This window comes from Phoenix dactylifera, chromosome 13, assembly GCF_009389715.1.
Source record: "Phoenix dactylifera cultivar Barhee BC4 chromosome 13, palm_55x_up_171113_PBpolish2nd_filt_p, whole genome shotgun sequence".
Taxonomy (NCBI): Eukaryota; Viridiplantae; Streptophyta; class Magnoliopsida; order Arecales; family Arecaceae; genus Phoenix; species Phoenix dactylifera.
In genome coordinates, this window is record NC_052404.1 from 5,226,285 (window position 1) to 5,246,264 (window position 19,980).

The window sequence follows — 19,980 nt, forward strand, 5'->3', positions numbered from 1 at the left end:
GATAGGAAACAAACCTAATCGGTTGAATAAGTAATGCTTCAAATTATGTGAATATTTTCTAATAGGCTATCTAGAATCCAAATGACAGATGATAACCAATTAAAATGATCGACTTTAACATTTATTTCTGGTTTTGTAACGAAGAATAATCCAAAACTTGGGCAGAGAGAAAAGTAAGTGAAACAACTCTGTAAAAAGCTGGTCCTAGCCCCTGAAACCTGCTGGGATGATGCGTTATGTGCCAATCCTAAAATGAAATCAAAAGCAATGAACATTGTAATGTGAATGGACAAAGCACCTTGGTGAAAATACAGAGTGCAAGGAAAAATATAATCCTTTTTGGCAATGTGGTGCGTCCAACTGTCAGTATATCATCGGTATCTGATGGGCTCTGTACCAACATGTTGCCTTGACAAGTTGCTACAATAGTAAGCCAATACAGAAACAGAAGAATCCCTAGGAGGCTGCTGATTATATTAGGAGCTGAGGTTCCAATCGAGGCACCTTTTGGTGGCACAAATCATTGCCTTCAGCATATTATTGAAATCCACTAGTATGAATCTAAAACATGTTTACCCACGGATGCTGGAGCTTCATGTTGGCACTTTATGGCCTATTTGGGTATAATGTGTTTTGAGCACAATATTAGATTTCATGTTTTTGCTGCTGCTGGATAATCTAGGACCTGATCTGATCCAAATTTGACCAAATAAATATAACGATCGGATTACATGTGAACCAACTTATTTGCTTCTGTATTCATATGTCCATTTGCGCATATATGATGGCTGATATACTGCATGGCTGGCTTCTCCATTATGTTCTCTTACTAGTTACACGGTTTTTCTTTTCTTTGTTGCTTATGTCCCTTGTACAGGTTCGAGTAAATGGTTCAGACACAGAGCCAGTTTATCAGTTTCTTAAAGCAAGCAAAACTGGTATACTGGGTTCTCGAATAAAGTGGAATTTTACCAAGTTTCTAGTTGAATATATGCATACATTGCTGTTTTGTTCATATGAACATTTGATCATTATTTCGTGCTTTGACTTTTATTATTTGCAAATAGAGTTGCTTTTAAGGGTTTGGTCATCTTACCGGCTTTAAAGTATCTTGTGCTTTTTGTCCTAGAGATGTATATGTTTGAGTTTGTGAACTGTCAAATGTCATTGACCTGCATTTGGTTTTGGTATATTTTGAAAGCAGAAGCCAGTAAATGGATGTAAACTGAACGACATCCCAGCATCCATTGCATCTTATTACTGAATGGGAGTCCCCAGCAAGTAGGACACCGAAATATTTATCTCATTTCCCTTCAAATATTTTGTGTTTTCTTGACCCGTGCGCTTCACCTCAAAAGTTACTGCTGCTTTCAAACTGCACGCTGGGTTCTCTCTGATTCATTCAGCATTCATGCCTGAAGCACTAAACGGTTTGTACTCTTCTTGTTGGTATACTTTGGAGCAGTCTACGTTTGATCCGGGCTGGTGGAGCCTCCCATATTTCTCAACAAACATGCAAACATGAAGCATCTTTCCTGATGTTTTATAAGATTTTGCCGATTTCACCAGCTGCGAGTTCCATTATATTCCGTTTGGCTGGAAATTGGTTCAAAATTACCTGTTCACAACAGTTGGTAGTTCCATTAAGCTGATGCAGAAAATGGCCAGGAAAAAAACACTCTAGTCCCTCTGATTTTAACTATTTTAACCGGTCGACTTGCATGTCAGCATAATCAAACAAAATTCACATTGAGACATTTACTTCCAAGCTTGTTTCTTTTGTCTCCTCTGGTGAGAACCAAACATAGGTGGTGCCAAGAGCATCGCCCTCTTTTTGCTGGTATTGTTATCAGCAAGAAATCAGATAAAGTTTGATCTCCTGAGCCAGATCGATAAAACTTCCGTTCGTATTTATCATTACCAATTTACGAGGCCACAGAACTTATCTTCGACTACTGAAAATGGCCCAAAAGCCACATTCCCAAATCAAAGTCAATTCACTCCATCTTGGCATATTTTTGAAGGTTCATCCAAATCACCCTGTGCCTCCCACACAGAGCAAGCCAGTTCTTGGTTCTCCAGGGACAATAACAATTAGGTTCGGCATTTTTTCCGAAAGCCCATGTCTTAGATAGATACACTGATAAAATTATACACGCAAGGTGATAGAAAGATAAGAACACAATTACACGTTCTTTAATCTAAGACGAAGCTTGTGAGGGCCCACGCCCCAGTTCCCTCAATTCCAGCAAACCGTGGCCTTACTTTTTGTTCGGGGGCTAACAGGAGTCCCCAGGTTGGTTCCGTTTTTTGACAGTTAAATAACAACCGGAAAAAATAACCGTTATATGCGTATCTCCCATTATTTGCGGATTAAGCTCTGCGCTGATCGCTGGGGGGAAAATCGTATAACATCTGTACGGAAAACCGTATAACAGCTGCACCCTGGGAAAATTAGCCGTTGTTAGCGTCCATTGTAGCTCTGTTTTGGGTTTCAAGAAAACTTAATACGCTGGGAGGAACAAAAGAAATCTTGAGCGTATTATAAACGCGTGGTTTTGAGGGTTTAAAATCTGGAAGCCGACTGAGATTGGGAGAAAAGCGCTCGAATCATAACGGTCTTCTTCTACTTCTTGTTCTCCTCCTTATTCTTCTCCTTCTATTTACAGAGACACTTCTCTGTTCGGGATTGGAGCAATCTTGGAGCGCAGATTAACAGAAAGACTGATATGGGAGAGAAGGAGAAGTTTCCCCGAGGGTATAGGTTTCTTCCCACCATGGAGGAACTCATCGAGTACCTCAAAGAAAAGGACTCCGGCAAACCCCTTCCCACCAACATCATCAAGGAAGTCGAGCTCTACAACCACCAGCCAGCAGTCCTCCATAGTAACTCCTATTCTCTCTTCTCTTATTAGCCAAGATATACATCTTGCTCGCTTTCAATTCTTTCTTTGTTTTTTCCTTTCAAACGATGAAAGAAGGATCTTGATTCTTGATTCTTGATTCTTGATTCTTGATTCTTGATTCTTGATTCTTTGCAGAGCGTTTTCCAAATACGAGGATAAAGAGTAGATACTTCTTCACCAAGTTGGATAAGAGGTCCAAGAACAAAAAGCATAGAGATCGCAGGGTCAAGAATGGAGGCCACTGGATTTGCAGCGCCGGAGACAAGCCAGTTCTTACGGATGGTGGACAATACACTGGTGGGGTATATAAAACCTTGACCTACTATGAGGGCAACGGCAGGTCTAAGAAGACTGGTTGGATCATGAAAGAGTATCGTCTTTCCGAGGAATCCAAGCAGCATCAGCCAACTGCAAACCAAGTAGGATTGATCTCATGCCTTTCTTTCGTACTACCTGACACCACTCCATCTTATTCATACGCCATTCTTTTGCGTATTAATTCTTTTGTAGGGAAGTGATTGGGTGCTGTGCGAGATCCATCATAAAGGGAATACAGCTGAGGATGATGAGGCCAGTGATGATTCCAGTGAAGAAGACAATGAAGCAGAACAGGAGGAGCCTGGCAATGCTGCTGGTCTGCTACCAGACTTCACACACCTCCAACATGACACGGTCACGGATATCCCTGGTTTTTCCCGAGTTGCAGCCCTTTTGTCCAGCGGTGGCACTGGAGTGGATCGATCTCTCCTACCATTTGGTGATTCACATATTGTCCCTGGCACTGGCATTGAAGACAGTCCTCCAGAGCAACCACCTGCTCCTTTTTCTTGTGACTGGATCACAAAGAACCCTGAAGAGCTTGAAAGTTTTTGTAATTTGATTCAACAAGATTTCCCCAACTTGGAGGAGGATACAGCTTGGCTTCCCCTGCCAATTCAAGCTGCTCCACCCAGTAATGCTCAACTTGGTGAGCAAGGTGTAAACTGGTTCTGCTAAGAGGAGTGATGAAACTAGTGGGAAGTAAACAGTTAGCAGGTTATCTAAGATAGGGTCCAAGGATTAAATTTTTGGCATTATGTAAGTTTATTTTGTACACAACAAAGGAAAGTGTAGGAATGAAACTCAGCCTGGGATACACTAATGTTGTAATATACCCAGTATGGTAAATTAAATTGAATGTATTGCAATTTATCAGCAAGTTAGCTGTTTGTCTTTCTATCCTGTTCCTTGCTACTCAACTAGTCTGTATTGTGATTTGTAGAACTATAGTTCTAATGCTCTTTTCACATGCAGTTTGGGTTTTTTCAATATCTGTTCCATGTGCATCTTTGCATCAATCATCCTTCTGCAAACAAGGGCAATGTGCCATAATTTGTATGGCTGAAAGTAGTGACAAGTTTACCATATCCCTGCACCGTAATGCCTTAGCCTTCCTTATGGATATTTGACTGCAAAGTTAGAGAAAGGATCCACAATTTTGACTATAGCCTCCACGAGCTGGAACATGCAAACGTCGCAGATTGATAGGTTTCCATGATTAGGAAATAATCATTACGAAAAACTAATCTTCTGAAAATTTTCATGCACGGTTCCAATTCCATGCAGCAATCAAGAGTCGCTGGCATCTAATATATCTGTGCCATCTGGCTTTGGATGCCCAGGGAAGCAATGACACTAAAACAAGTAGATATTGAAGATTGACTAGTTTCCATGATTAGAAAATAATTATTTTGAAAAAGAAATCTTATGAAAAATGTTTCATGTGGTGTCCCGATCCCTTCTTACTTTGGATATGCTGAGGGCAGTAGATTTGGAGTCCGAATGAGACTTTACGTAGAAAGAAATGATGTTATAAACTCAGAGAGAGATCATAACAGAAATGAAAGAAAATAAGGATATGAAAGTTGATGGATAGGGCAATGGAACTCTGTCTTGCTCACTAGCGATTCTCACTTTAATGATTAAAGCAATAAACACATGATAGATGCATAGGTTCCTCCTTATGATACACTAATTCCTTATTCTGGAGAAATACAGCTGTTAGAGGACAATAAATCTGTTTGACTTTGCCCCTTTCGCTTGGCAAAAAGAAAGAAATTGAACCAAAGAAAGTTATCATAAGTTGTTTGCATCAAGGTTCGCCACCTTTGTTCCGGTCCCCATATAGGTACCATCCTATTATAGATCGGTACGCCCGGTACATGAGATAGCTCTTTATACCGACACTCGATACTCCTCCCATACCATGTATCAGTATGGTAAGATACGGTCGATACGCATCGGTATCGATCGGTACAGCAAATCAAGGTTTGCACTCTTATCATTTTCAGAGCTAATGATGACCTTAAGTAATTTTGTGCTGATTTGAAATTTGGATTGCTCCAACTCCACCAACTGATGCTCTCTATCTTGATGTTCTTGGGATATTTACAGAGATGATTCTACTTGTTGCAGCATCCATAGCATCAGAACACACCAAAGGGCTAATCATTTGTAGCCAAGGTATGTCATACCGTACCGTACTATATCAGTTCAGTATCGGTACGCGATACGGGAGGCTTACCGACACTCGGTACACCGAACCGACCCCCATACCAGGTGTACCTATACAGTAACAAAGTGGTAACGGTACGGGGTTCAGTACGGGGATGACATATCTCGGATGTAGCCATTTTACTCTTGCATGTATAGGTAGGAAATTAAATTTCATAAACCTCATGATGTCTATGGAAGAATTAATGTCTATCATAGAATCAACCCTGGCATCCCCAAGGCACACATAACCCATTTCATTTGACAACATAGAAATTAGGTTCCAATTGACAAGAGATTGATAGAACTAGGCCAGCCTGCATCTTCTAAATCTCAAAGTACTCAATCCTCTTGAATTAGTGCAATCTATGAGTAGGGTGTTTCCTCTTGATATTAGCTGTAAGTAGCATAATCTATATTATCTTCCCCAAGCAACCTCTTGAACTCTTGATATCTTCTCTCCAAGATTCAGATGATCCTTTAGAGAAAGTGGCTAATTTGGAAAAAAAATGGAGATTTCATTAACTAGCTTAGGATAATTGAATGTACATGCTTTTCAGGTATAAAGAACAAGAAATAAATAACTACCTAGTCAAGAAAAGGAAAAATAGGTTACCTGGCATCATTCAAATCGTAAACAATTTTTGAATGCTTTTTCAGCTTTGGAAGGAGCTCAAGAACTATTTTATCATGGCAATCAACTTGAAAAGCTGTATTTGCCATACCACCCCAAATTATTCTTTCTACTGCATTTTTTGAGTGGTGTTCAAGTTGATCTGAAATCAGATTCTTTATTTTTTGACTCTTCATCTATAGACCATCTTTTGCCAAGTTTATTACTAGTTCTTTGTTGTTGGTAAGAGGCCTGCTTACCATGGCAGTTATGCTAAACCCACTGCTGACTTCTTAAAAGTGCTATTACAGAGCCACAAAACACATAATTGGTGCTTGTTTTAAGCTAGCCAAGAAAAAGGTTGTCCATAACCCTATACAATTACTTCCCCATTTGGCCTCTTAAGTGGATCAGTCTTCTAGCACATCTAGTGCTTCTATTACTTAATAACTCGACAGCTTCCAAATTTGTTGATCTTACAATCCATTCCTGGGCCAATTTTATTTCACATGGAGTGTTGCCTATTCTCCTGCTACCTCCCACTTTTGCTGTGTGTTGACCGGATGTAGGTCCTGAAAGTACAGATTGGTCATTGGTGGATTTGAGTATAGGGCTTTTGATGCCTCTATGTTGGTTCACTTTAGTTTCTTATACTCTCCCTTCAATATTTTTACATCTAATGGCAATTGCATTTTTGCTAAGCAATCGGGAATTTTCCATTTGATATTGCTATTCATTTTCATACTCGATTTTTCTGCTTATGTCTTTGCTTGCTTCATAGTTTTGAAATTTGGAGATCTTCGCCATCTCAGCGTGTGGCTGAGAAAGATGGATCGAGATATCAGCTTATCACGGTTATGGAAACTTAGGCCAAAAAAGGAAAGGCAAAGATATTTCTGGATCTTAATAGGTATGTTAGGACCGCTAAAAATGAAATCTTGGCAAATATAGTAAATTTGAGACTAATTAGCATTTAACAACACTAGTTTTAACTTTAACAACAAAAGTTATTTAAAATGGTGGACTGATTAGGAAATCTAAGGTTGTTATTTTGAAATGATAATGGTTTATGCTCTAAAGGGGTCATTGGTTGGTATAATGGTAAAATATTTAGGCCGACAAGCATAATGATGCAGGTTAAAGTTCTGGGGCAGCCATTGTATAAAAAAAAAGCCACAAATTAGGACCAAGATTCACTGGACTGGTATTGTGGGTTGTACCCAAAGAATGCTGAACTGGCCCGTACCAGCCGGTTCAGCCCATACCGAACCGGTACCGGCTCTGACTGGTCTGGTTTGGCGTTAAAAAGCAGTACTGGTCCGTACTGGTCGGTATCGGGCCTTACCGGCCCGAGCTGGCCCATACCGGCCGTACTGGTTCCAAATTTTTTTTGAGCTTTTGGATGCATGTACGCCTACCGGTACCGGTTCGACGATCCTTGGTTGTACTAGCTGGCAAGTGATTTGGTATGGTACCGGTATGTACCGTATTGATTCGGGGCGTGCCGAACTGGGGAGAGGGAGAGGGCGGAGAGGGAGGAAGAACGAGAGGGAGGGAGGGAGGGAGGGAGGGAGGGAGAGGGTTTGTGGAGAGGGGGAGAGAGAGAAGGATAGGGAGGGAGAGAGATGGCTTACAGAAAGGAGAGAGGGAAGAGAGAGAAAGATCAGGATTTACCATATCTACAACGGTAGTCAGAAGCCCCGAAGACACAAATTAGGACCAGGGTTCACTGGACAGGTATTGTGGGTTACCTAAGGAATGCTGAACCGGCCTATACCGACTAGGTCAGCCCGTACCGAACCGGTCTGATTTGGCGTTAAAAAGCAGTACTGGCCCTACCGGTCGCTATCGGGCCTTACCGGCCCGAACTAGCCCATACCGGCCCGAACTAGCCCATACCAGCCGTAGTTCCAAATTTTTTTTAGGGCTTTGGATGCATGAACCAAGCCGAACTAGAGCTATCAGTGCCAACCAGTACACCTACCGGTACCGATTCAGCTATCTTTGGTTGTACCAGCCGGCAAGTGATTTGGTATGGTACCGGTATGTACCGTACTGATTTGAGGCGTACCAAATTGGAGAGAGGGAGAGGGAGGAGAGGGAGGAAGAACGAGAAGGAGGGAGGGAGGGAGAGGTATAGGGTTTATGGAGAGGGGGAGAGAGAGAAGGATAGGAAGGGAGAGAGACGGCTTACAGAGAGGAGGGAGGGAAAAGAGAGAAAGACCAGGACTTACCTCATCTACAACGGTAGTCAGAAGCCTCGAATCCTAATCCTAGCCATAGACCGGGGTCTGACATGTCAGTGAGGGCCTCCATGTCGTCGATTGAGGGTGGCAGTGTCATCTTCAATGTCGATTGAGGATGATAGCATCATCTGCAGCGTCAGGATGACAAATCGTCTTCGGCGTTGTTTGAAGCATGGTCTCAAATCCCATTGGAATGTACTGTAGGACACTAGGATAGGGTACCATTTTGAGTGTCGGGACAAGACTGTCCCACTATTGTCCCAACATTTCGATCGGCATATCCTTGGCCATTGCTTGTCCTAAGTGTCGGAATTTTGGAATGGCGATGCATCCTATTCCATGGGCAAATTGGGACATCCCCATCCCATGGAATTTAGAACTTTGGTTTGAAGGCGATAGTGTCGGTTGGTGTCGAAGAGGGGAGAAGAGGGTGGGTGCAATTGAGAAGGATTGGAAGGTTTTTATAAGTTGAGCCGACCTGAATGGACAACCATTCTGATTTTGTGTCGGTTTGGTTTAGTACAGGCCGAATTGCCCAATTTGCCCAGTTATGGTCTCGGCAATCCAGTATCCTAAGAGGGGTGAACTGAGGGCAGTCCTAACCATCGTCTGTCGAACCAACCTGAACCGGGTGAGCACCGAGGTCTTGAATGACCTCTCCTAGGATTGTCCTCAGTTCGCCTCTCCCAGGACCCCATGCCCGCCCGATTCAGGTCAGTTCGGAAAACGATGGCCAGGACTGCCTTCAGTTCACCCCTCTTAGGATACCAGATTGCCGGAACCATAACTGGGTGAGATCCTTTTTTATTGGCTTATGTTTCATGATATATCAATTTATTTTAGCTGAGATAATATGGGCCAAGACATCAAATATATTGTATGAGTGAGTTCCTGATATGGATACAAACCCTCTTAGCCAACTTTTGGGTAGAAAACTTTTTAAAGTTAACTAACATACTGATCATGAGTCCATTTTCTCATTCGGCTTTTGCCCATGGTTGGTGTATCAAGAAACTAATTGTGATGAGACAGAGACAATGAGGCCCCACATAGGTCATGAACATCTTGCTGAAATTGTTTCAGCTGATGTGCCACCTTCTCCATCCACTTGTATTAGTTTAGTTTCTTTTTCTATACAATACACTTTGGGTCTATCTGGATCTAGTTCTATATTTAATTAATAGAAATGTCATGCACATCTTATGTTTGGACACTCTGCATGATCTGTAAGCTTGCCAAACAACTGAACAAGTACAATTTCTTGTGATAGACTTGATAGATTTAAATGCAAGTGATCTTTGGCTGCTGAAGGAGGCTAAAGCAAGTGTTTATGAGCAAATCAACCTTTAGATTAGTGACCTCTACAACATAGAATTTCATGATTATGGGGTTAATTTTGGCTGGTCCTAAGTCAGCTTGCTAATTAATCACCTGACAATGTAGTGGACTAGAAGACGAGCTATATTATCAGCAAGTAGACCGGCAAGCAAGATATGTAGAAGTATACATCCATTGCAGTAATTCCAGACATTTTAGACTAACTGGAGATGAGGATTAATGATGCTGCTTGGAAAGGAAGATAGTCACATCTCATGGTAATCATTTTAGATGATGCGACATCATTGAAGACAAAACTTGCATAAAGATTGATGCACAAATCATGATTATCTTGAAGTTGTGAGGAGCAACGAGCTGATATTAGCAGCTCTTCCTTGATGCAATATGATCAGTGGAAATTGTGGATAAGTTAGAAATTTGAGACTGAAGGATTTGTTGGGTGACTCATGCAAGGCTGATGGAAGTAGAGTCACCAATGTTTAATTCCATTGTAGTAACAGTACGCAGAAAAGTGGGAGTTGTCAGTTGTTTTAGACACAAAAGGTCACACTCAATTGTTTTAGACACAAAAAAGATCACAAATGAAAAGTCCACGTAAATGACTAGGGAAAGAGAATTTCAAAGAAATCTTTGTTGCATCTCAATGGGAAAATCATTTACTACGTAAATGACTAGGGAAAATAATCTTTGTTGATCAATGGGCTACATAATGTCTAAAATAAAGAAAAAAAACAGATAGAGGCTGCACAGTGGATCATGCTAGTTGTCAGGTCAGTTGTAGGAATAGACCAGTTAAAGTTTTATGAGTCAAAATCTGAAATCTATAGGTCAAGTGGTAAAAAGAGAAGCAATTAAACGAGCCACGAAGGCTAACAAAGCGACTGACTTGGGAAATGAAATAGTTTGCAAAATTTTGGTAGCGCAAGGAACAATAAAAAAAATTTGATCAACCCGAGGAATTGAAAAGATGGATTAAATTCACTAGTTGGGATCACAAAGGCGGTTAGTGTAAATTTTTGATCCCATAAAATAAGATTTCTGGTCCACCATAATTCTAAAGGTTGAGAAAGTAAGGAAAACAAGTTAATGAAATATTGTTTTACTCACCCACAGAGCCAATTTTATTATAATTTTATATGATATCTTGTAAGGGGATCTGAAACCAAAATATAAATGGGACGATGGAAAGCATGTCTTTGTTTCTCTAATTGGACTAGACGAGAGGGTAGCAAAGGTTGAATGAAGTTCCTACAACACTGGAGAGGACATATTCAGCTACTGTAAAGACCATCAGGAGCAGTTCAAAGGATTCATCAAAATTTTTCACCTGGATAAGCTTAAGACCTCAAAATAAACAATGCAACTCAAGAAAGAATTTCAGAGAGAATTCATTCAGCTACTGAAAAGACCAACAAGGAGCAGTTCAAAGGCTCCAATGCCAAAAGAGCACAAATTTGTACCTACAAAAGCTTAAAACCTCAAAGTAAACAATGCAACTAAGGAAAAGGATATTGGTGATAGGTATTTTGCATTATGTTCAATTGATGATAGGAATGTTGCATTATGGTCAATGGATGGTAGGAATGTTGCTTTATGCTTGACGGATGACAGGAATGTTGCATTATGTTTTGATGGTCATAAGCTCTTCTCATACTGGAAACTGAAGCAAACTGGATAGGAAACAAACCTAATCGGTTGAATAAGTAATGCTTCAAATTATGTGAATATTTTCTAATAGGCTATCTAGAATCCAAATGACAGATGATAACCAATTAAAATGATCGACTTTAACATTTATTTCTGGTTTTGTAACGAAGAATAATCCAAAACTTGGGCAGAGAGAAAAGTAAGTGAAACAACTCTGTAAAAAGCTGGTCCTAGCCCCTGAAACCTGCTGGGATGATGCGTTATGTGCCAATCCTAAAATGAAATCAAAAGCAATGAACATTGTAATGTGAATGGACAAAGCACCTTGGTGAAAATACAGAGTGCAAGGAAAAATATAATCCTTTTTGGCAATGTGGTGCGTCCAACTGTCAGTATATCATCGGTATCTGATGGGCTCTGTACCAACATGTTGCCTTGACAAGTTGCTACAATAGTAAGCCAATACAGAAACAGAAGAATCCCTAGGAGGCTGCTGATTATATTAGGAGCTGAGGTTCCAATCGAGGCACCTTTTGGTGGCACAAATCATTGCCTTCAGCATATTATTGAAATCCACTAGTATGAATCTAAAACATGTTTACCCACGGATGCTGGAGCTTCATGTTGGCACTTTATGGCCTATTTGGGTATAATGTGTTTTGAGCACAATATTAGATTTCATGTTTTTGCTGCTGCTGGATAATCTAGGACCTGATCTGATCCAAATTTGACCAAATAAATATAACGATCGGATTACATGTGAACCAACTTATTTGCTTCTGTATTCATATGTCCATTTGCGCATATATGATGGCTGATATACTGCATGGCTGGCTTCTCCATTATGTTCTCTTACTAGTTACACGGTTTTTCTTTTCTTTGTTGCTTATGTCCCTTGTACAGGTTCGAGTAAATGGTTCAGACACAGAGCCAGTTTATCAGTTTCTTAAAGCAAGCAAAACTGGTATACTGGGTTCTCGAATAAAGTGGAATTTTACCAAGTTTCTAGTTGAATATATGCATACATTGCTGTTTTGTTCATATGAACATTTGATCATTATTTCGTGCTTTGACTTTTATTATTTGCAAATAGAGTTGCTTTTAAGGGTTTGGTCATCTTACCGGCTTTAAAGTATCTTGTGCTTTTTGTCCTAGAGATGTATATGTTTGAGCTTGTGAACTGTCAAATGTCATTGACCTGCATTTGGTTTTGGTATATTTTGAAAGCAGAAGCCAGTAAATGGATGTAAACTGAACGACATCCCAGCATCCATTGCATCTTATTACTGAATGGGAGTCCCCAGCAAGTAGGACACCGAAATATTTATCTCATTTCCCTTCAAATATTTTGTGTTTTCTTGACCCGTGCGCTTCACCTCAAAAGTTACTGCTGCTTTCAAACTGCACGCTGGGTTCTCTCTGATTCATTCAGCATTCATGCCTGAAGCACTAAACGGTTTGTACTCTTCTTGTTGGTATACTTTGGAGCAGTCTACGTTTGATCCGGGCTGGTGGAGCCTCCCATATTTCTCAACAAACATGCAAACATGAAGCATCTTTCCTGATGTTTTATAAGATTTTGCCGATTTCACCAGCTGCGAGTTCCATTATATTCCGTTTGGCTGGAAATTGGTTCAAAATTACCTGTTCACAACAGTTGGTAGTTCCATTAAGCTGATGCAGAAAATGGCCAGGAAAAAAACACTCTAGTCCCTCTGATTTTAACTATTTTAACCGGTCGACTTGCATGTCAGCATAATCAAACAAAATTCACATTGAGACATTTACTTCCAAGCTTGTTTCTTTTGTCTCCTCTGGTGAGAACCAAACATAGGTGGTGCCAAGAGCATCGCCCTCTTTTTGCTGGTATTGTTATCAGCAAGAAATCAGATAAAGTTTGATCTCCTGAGCCAGATCGATAAAACTTCCGTTCGTATTTATCATTACCAATTTACGAGGCCACAGAACTTATCTTCGACTACTGAAAATGGCCCAAAAGCCACATTCCCAAATCAAAGTCAATTCACTCCATCTTGGCATATTTTTGAAGGTTCATCCAAATCACCCTGTGCCTCCCACACAGAGCAAGCCAGTTCTTGGTTCTCCAGGGACAATAACAATTAGGTTCGGCATTTTTTCCGAAAGCCCATGTCTTAGATAGATACACTGATAAAATTATACACGCAAGGTGATAGAAAGATAAGAACACAATTACACGTTCTTTAATAGACGAAGCTTGTGAGGGCCCACGCCCCAGTTCCCTCAATTCCAGCAAACCGTGGCCTTACTTTTTGTTCGGGGGCTAACAGGAGTCCCCAGGTTGGTTCCGTTTTTTGACAGTTAAATAACAACCGGAAAAAATAACCGTTATATGCGTATCTCCCATTATTTGCGGATTAAGCTCTGCGCTGATCGCTGGGGGGAAAATCGTATAACATCTGTACGGAAAACCGTATAACAGCTGCACCCTGGGAAAATTAGCCGTTGTTAGCGTCCATTGTAGCTCTGTTTTGGGTTTCAAGAAAACTTAATACGCTGGGAGGAACAAAAGAAATCTTGAGCGTATTATAAACGCGTGGTTTTGAGGGTTTAAAATCTGGAAGCCGACTGAGATTGGGAGAAAAGCGCTCGAATCATAACGGTCTTCTTCTACTTCTTGTTCTCCTCCTTATTCTTCTCCTTCTATTTACAGAGACACTTCTCTGTTCGGGATTGGAGCAATCTTGGAGCGCAGATTAACAGAAAGACTGATATGGGAGAGAAGGAGAAGTTTCCCCGAGGGTATAGGTTTCTTCCCACCATGGAGGAACTCATCGAGTACCTCAAAGAAAAGGACTCCGGCAAACCCCTTCCCACCAACATCATCAAGGAAGTCGAGCTCTACAACCACCAGCCAGCAGTCCTCCATAGTAACTCCTATTCTCTCTTCTCTTATTAGCCAAGATATACATCTTGCTCGCTTTCAATTCTTTCTTTGTTTTTTCCTTTCAAACGATGAAAGAAGGATCTTGATTCTTGATTCTTGATTCTTGATTCTTGATTCTTGATTCTTGATTCTTTGCAGAGCGTTTTCCAAATACGAGGATAAAGAGTAGATACTTCTTCACCAAGTTGGATAAGAGGTCCAAGAACAAAAAGCATAGAGATCGCAGGGTCAAGAATGGAGGCCACTGGATTTGCAGCGCCGGAGACAAGCCAGTTCTTACGGATGGTGGACAATACACTGGTGGGGTATATAAAACCTTGACCTACTATGAGGGCAACGGCAGGTCTAAGAAGACTGGTTGGATCATGAAAGAGTATCGTCTTTCCGAGGAATCCAAGCAGCATCAGCCAACTGCAAACCAAGTAGGATTGATCTCATGCCTTTCTTTCGTACTACCTGACACCACTCCATCTTATTCATACGCCATTCTTTTGCGTATTAATTCTTTTGTAGGGAAGTGATTGGGTGCTGTGCGAGATCCATCATAAAGGGAATACAGCTGAGGATGATGAGGCCAGTGATGATTCCAGTGAAGAAGACAATGAAGCAGAACAGGAGGAGCCTGGCAATGCTGCTGGTCTGCTACCAGACTTCACACACCTCCAACATGACACGGTCACGGATATCCCTGGTTTTTCCCGAGTTGCAGCCCTTTTGTCCAGCGGTGGCACTGGAGTGGATCGATCTCTCCTACCATTTGGTGATTCACATATTGTCCCTGGCACTGGCATTGAAGACAGTCCTCCAGAGCAACCACCTGCTCCTTTTTCTTGTGACTGGATCACAAAGAACCCTGAAGAGCTTGAAAGTTTTTGTAATTTGATTCAACAAGATTTCCCCAACTTGGAGGAGGATACAGCTTGGCTTCCCCTGCCAATTCAAGCTGCTCCACCCAGTAATGCTCAACTTGGTGAGCAAGGTGTAAACTGGTTCTGCTAAGAGGAGTGATGAAACTAGTGGGAAGTAAACAGTTAGCAGGTTATCTAAGATAGGGTCCAAGGATTAAATTTTTGGCATTATGTAAGTTTATTTTGTACACAACAAAGGAAAGTGTAGGAATGAAACTCAGCCTGGGATACACTAATGTTGTAATATACCCAGTATGGTAAATTAAATTGAATGTATTGCAATTTATCAGCAAGTTAGCTGTTTGTCTTTCTATCCTGTTCCTTGCTACTCAACTAGTCTGTATTGTGATTTGTAGAACTATAGTTCTAATGCTCTTTTCACATGCAGTTTGGGTTTTTTCAATATCTGTTCCATGTGCATCTTTGCATCAATCATCCTTCTGCAAACAAGGGCAATGTGCCATAATTTGTATGGCTGAAAGTAGTGACAAGTTTACCATATCCCTGCACCGTAATGCCTTAGCCTTCCTTATGGATATTTGACTGCAAAGTTAGAGAAAGGATCCACAATTTTGACTATAGCCTCCACGAGCTGGAACATGCAAACGTCGCAGATTGATAGGTTTCCATGATTAGGAAATAATCATTACGAAAAACTAATCTTCTGAAAATTTTCATGCACGGTTCCAATTCCATGCAGCAATCAAGAGTCGCTGGCATCTAATATATCTGTGCCATCTGGCTTTGGATGCCCAGGGAAGCAATGACACTAAAACAAGTAGATATTGAAGATTGACTAGTTTCCATGATTAGAAAATAATTATTTTGAAAAAGAAATCTTATGAAAAATGTTTCATGTGGTGTCCCGATCCCTTCTTACTTTGGATATGCTGAGGGCAGTAGATTTGGAGTCCGAATGAGACTTTACATAGAAAGAAATGATGTTATAAACTCAGAGAGAGATCATAACAGAAATGAAAGAAAACAAGGATATGAAAGTTGATGGATAGGGCAATGGAACTCTGTCTTGCTCACTTGCGATTCTCACTTTAATGATTAAAGCAATAAACACATGATAGATGCATAGGTTCCTCCTTATGATACACTAATTCCTTATTCTGGAGAAATACAGCTGTTAGAGGACAATAAATCTATTTGACTTTGCCCCTTTCGCTTGGCAAAAAGAAAGAAATTGAACCAAAGAAAGTTATCATAAGTTGTTTGCATCAAGGTTCGCCACCTTTGTTCCGGACCCCATATAGGTACCATCCTATTATAGATCGGTACGCCCGGTACATGAGATAGCTCTTTATACCGACACTCGATACTCCTCCCATACCATGTATCAGTATGGTAAGATACGGTCGATACGCATCGGTATCGATCGGTACAGCAAATCAAGGTTTGCACTCTTATCATTTTCAGAGGTAATGATGACCTTAAGTAATTTTGTGCTGATTTGAAATTTGGATTGCTCCAACTCCACCAACTGATGCTCTCCATCTTGATGTTCTTGGGATATTTACAGAGATGATTCTACTTGTTGCAGCATCCATAGCATCAGAACACACCAAAGGGCTAATCATTTGTAGCCAAGGTATATCATACCGTACCGTACGATACCAGTTCAGTATCGGTACGCGATACGGGAGGCTTACCGACACTCGGTACACCGAACCGACCCCCATACCAGGCGTACCTACACAGTAACAAAGTGGTACCGGTACGGGGTTCAGTACGGAGATGACATATCTTGGATGTGGCCATTTTACTCTTGCATGTATATATAGGAAATTAAAAATCATAACGCTCATGATGTCTATGGAAGAATTAATGTCTATCATAGAAACGACCCCGGCATCCCCAAGGCACAAATAACCCATTTCATTTGACAACATAGAAATTAGGTTCCAATTGACAAGAGATTAATAGAACTAGGCCAGCCTGCTTCTTCTAAATCTCAAAGTACTCAATCATACTGAATTAGTGCAATCTATAAGTTGGGTGTTTCCTCATGATATTAGCTGTAAGAATAATAATCTATAGTATCTTGCCCAAGCAACCTCTTGAACTCCTGCATTACCACATTATGATTTGAATTAGTGCAATCTGAAAACTTTGTATTGTGAAGGGTAGAAGAAAATGCCTAACACTAGCAGTGCAATTGATTTAAACCTAAGAAACACGGTCAATGATTGGGATATGGTTGGAAAATAAAGGGAAATGCAACATAAACTATTTTCAGCGAAGATGCTCTATACGTACAAACCTAATTAGCCAATAAAATGGAAGAATATTTACTTTAATGGGAAACTGAAAACTGAAGAATTTGTTGGTAGATTAGGGAAAGCAACAACCAAATTTCCAGAAGTTCCAAAGTCTTCATGGTGAAAAAAGTGAGATTTACATTAGTTGTGAAAATGCAGGGTGTAAATTCAGAAATCTGAAGTTTCAGTAGCAAACCTGGTATTTTTGAACCATATAGGCAAACTGATTTTGAAGCACTATGGATGTTGAAGGGAATATTTCTGCTTGATATCTCCACTCCAAGATTCAGATGATCCTTTAGAGAAAGTGCCTAATTTGGAAAGAAATGGAGATTTCATTAACTAGCTTAGGATAATTGAATGTACATGCTTTTCTAGTATACAGAACAAGCAATAAATAACTACTTAGTTAAAAAAAAGAAAAATCGGGCACCAGGAATGATTTAAACCGTAAACAATTTTTTAATGGCTTTTCAGCTATGGGAGGAGCTGCAGAACTATTTTATCATGGCAATCAACCTCAAAAGTAATATTTGCCATACCACCCCAAATTATCCCGTTCAGCATGTATCGTACCTTACCTGGATGGAACGATGCGAAAGAATTTCATTAAAGGCCCATACCAATCCGTATGAATCGAGGCGTACCGAGTTGAATTGGGGTATGTGCCAACCCATAGCACCTAGTTTCAGCAAGTACCATGATAAAAAACGAGAATAATGGCTCGAGACTTGTCTTGGTATGGGATGTGTACCGAATAGTACTAAGTACTGAACGATACCATACCAAACTATTAGTGTGCCATCATGAGACGCGATGCAGAGAATGTGGACTTTGGTGAAAAGCAAACAAAATGTCAATAACTAATAAAAAATAATTTGTAAACCAGACTAAACAATACAATCGCACCACAATTATTGCTGACTTCTAATGAACCAAAACATTTGATGTGTTGTTTTATTATTAAAAATTGGTCTTGGTATTTTGTTAGCATAGCAATGACGAAATTGTTGTTATTTTTGTTCTTTAAACTAAGATTGAAGAAATTCTTATTTTTTTTTAATGCAGAACCTGTTATTCTGTTCGATTGTTAATCCTCTTTGCATTGCTTGTTGACTGGTTATTATCTCTATCATATGAGATTTTTAGTGGATGCTAAATAAATAACCTAAATAATACGTAGTAAATCATGATTCAAGAGATGATGACAACAATGATGATGTATAAATCATTCTTTCTATTGTGTCTTGGGAAAGAAAGGCATGTTAAAATTAGAAAAATTCAGATATGGGAGCGCTAGGTTCGTCATACCAGTCAGTACTGTACCATACCAGGCATACCATACTGTACAGGTAACAAACCGGTATGTTGTCTTGTACTGTACCGTGACTCGGTACACCTTGCCATTTTGTACCGTACTGCATACTGACATTGTAATAGGTACTGGCATGGTCTGCCGATTATTGATCTCACTCCTTTCTTTTTCAGGCGTGCCTTGGACAGAAGAACATCGGAAATTTCTAGCTGGACTTAAAATGCTTGGTAAAGGGGACTGGAGGGGAATACCAAGAAATTTTGTTACCACTAGAACTCCAACTCAGGTAGCCAGTCATGCTCAGAAATATATTTTTAGGCAGAGTAATTTGAATAAAAAGAAGCGCAGGTCCAGCCTTTTTGACATCGGTATAGGTGATCTAGTAAGTCTCATTCATTCAACTTATTAGCACTAGTTGACTAAAATGTATCAAATTTTCAGTCATTCTATGAATTGTTCATATTCATTTACTGTGTTGTTCTTCACTTCTTATATTATGATAATCACTCTATTTGCAGGCTCTTGTACCTGAAACTTCTACCCCACCATTATCATCCAAAAGACCTTGTGAAGTTAGAGAAGAGATTTATCATTATCTCCAAGAAAGTTATTTGGTAAATTCTGAGTTCCCTCTCATGTCCATACAAATTTTTCATGTTTATGAAAGTAAACATTCACCAATTCCCTAAACTCTTTCCTACAAACTACATGAACAGGTTGTGAGATTTCTTTCTTCAAAATGGCCATAATTTTTTCTAAGTTTCTTTTGAGCTATCTACAAGCGTGAACGTGCTCTTTTTTCTTCTCTGGAGCTGCATCGGAAGGTACAGAGGCATCCCTTGCATTGCCTTTGATCAAAGATTCGAGAGAAGCACCAAACATTCACAATGTCAACAACAAGGTTGGGGAAACAAATATTGATCCTTGGACTTCTTGTTTAGGCATTCAATAGTTTTCTATTCTATCATGGAATTCATATACATTGCTGGTAAATTGGTTTCAGCAGGTGGAAATCTCGGGCAGCTTGATGGATCATACTTGTAGCTCCTCTACTAGATATTTCCAACCAGACATTTCCTTCATGCTAAGCTAGCTCAACTATATGTGCCCCAGATTTCCACAAAGTATCCTACAATGTGTCGATCCAGCCGCACCCACACTACCCAACTCAATCTACTACTGCTCCTCCAATACTAGAAAATGATAATTTGGAGCTCAACCTCCCAGCCAGACCAAATTATCTTCACTGAAGACAGTAGGAGTAGTTAGTGTCATTTAACCG

At 40.2% G+C, this 19,980-nt stretch overlaps 2 protein-coding genes across 2 annotated transcripts; both read left to right on the forward strand.

Annotated features, from left to right (window-relative positions):
* The first annotated feature begins 1,683 nt into the window (after positions 1-1,683).
* LOC120112959 (NAC domain-containing protein 83-like) lies at positions 1,684-4,177 on the forward strand. Its single transcript, XM_039133181.1, has 3 exons — positions 1,684-2,886; positions 3,042-3,325; positions 3,417-4,177. Exons 1-3 carry the CDS (start codon positions 2,730-2,732, stop codon positions 3,900-3,902), a joined length of 927 nt encoding a protein of 308 aa, XP_038989109.1. The 5' UTR covers positions 1,684-2,729; the 3' UTR covers positions 3,903-4,177.
* A 9,389-nt stretch (positions 4,178-13,566) lies between these two features.
* On the forward strand, positions 13,567-15,482 carry LOC120112960 (NAC domain-containing protein 83-like). Its single transcript, XM_039133182.1, has 3 exons — positions 13,567-14,191; positions 14,347-14,630; positions 14,722-15,482. The coding sequence occupies exons 1-3, from the start codon at positions 14,035-14,037 to the stop codon at positions 15,205-15,207; spliced, it is 927 nt and encodes a 308-aa protein (XP_038989110.1). The 5' UTR covers positions 13,567-14,034; the 3' UTR covers positions 15,208-15,482.
* The last annotated feature ends 4,498 nt before the right edge of the window (positions 15,483-19,980 follow it).

Coding starts and splice junctions, on each gene's coding strand:
- LOC120112959 (XM_039133181.1), top strand. CDS start 2,730: ATGGGAGAGAAGGAGAAGTTTCCCCGAGGGTATAGGTTTCTTCCCACC. Junction 2,887..3,041: donor CCAGCCAGCAGTCCTCCATA/GTAACTCCTATT, acceptor GATTCTTTGCAG/AGCGTTTTCCAAATACGAGG. Junction 3,326..3,416: donor ATCAGCCAACTGCAAACCAA/GTAGGATTGATC, acceptor ATTCTTTTGTAG/GGAAGTGATTGGGTGCTGTG.
- LOC120112960 (XM_039133182.1), top strand. CDS start 14,035: ATGGGAGAGAAGGAGAAGTTTCCCCGAGGGTATAGGTTTCTTCCCACC. Junction 14,192..14,346: donor CCAGCCAGCAGTCCTCCATA/GTAACTCCTATT, acceptor GATTCTTTGCAG/AGCGTTTTCCAAATACGAGG. Junction 14,631..14,721: donor ATCAGCCAACTGCAAACCAA/GTAGGATTGATC, acceptor ATTCTTTTGTAG/GGAAGTGATTGGGTGCTGTG.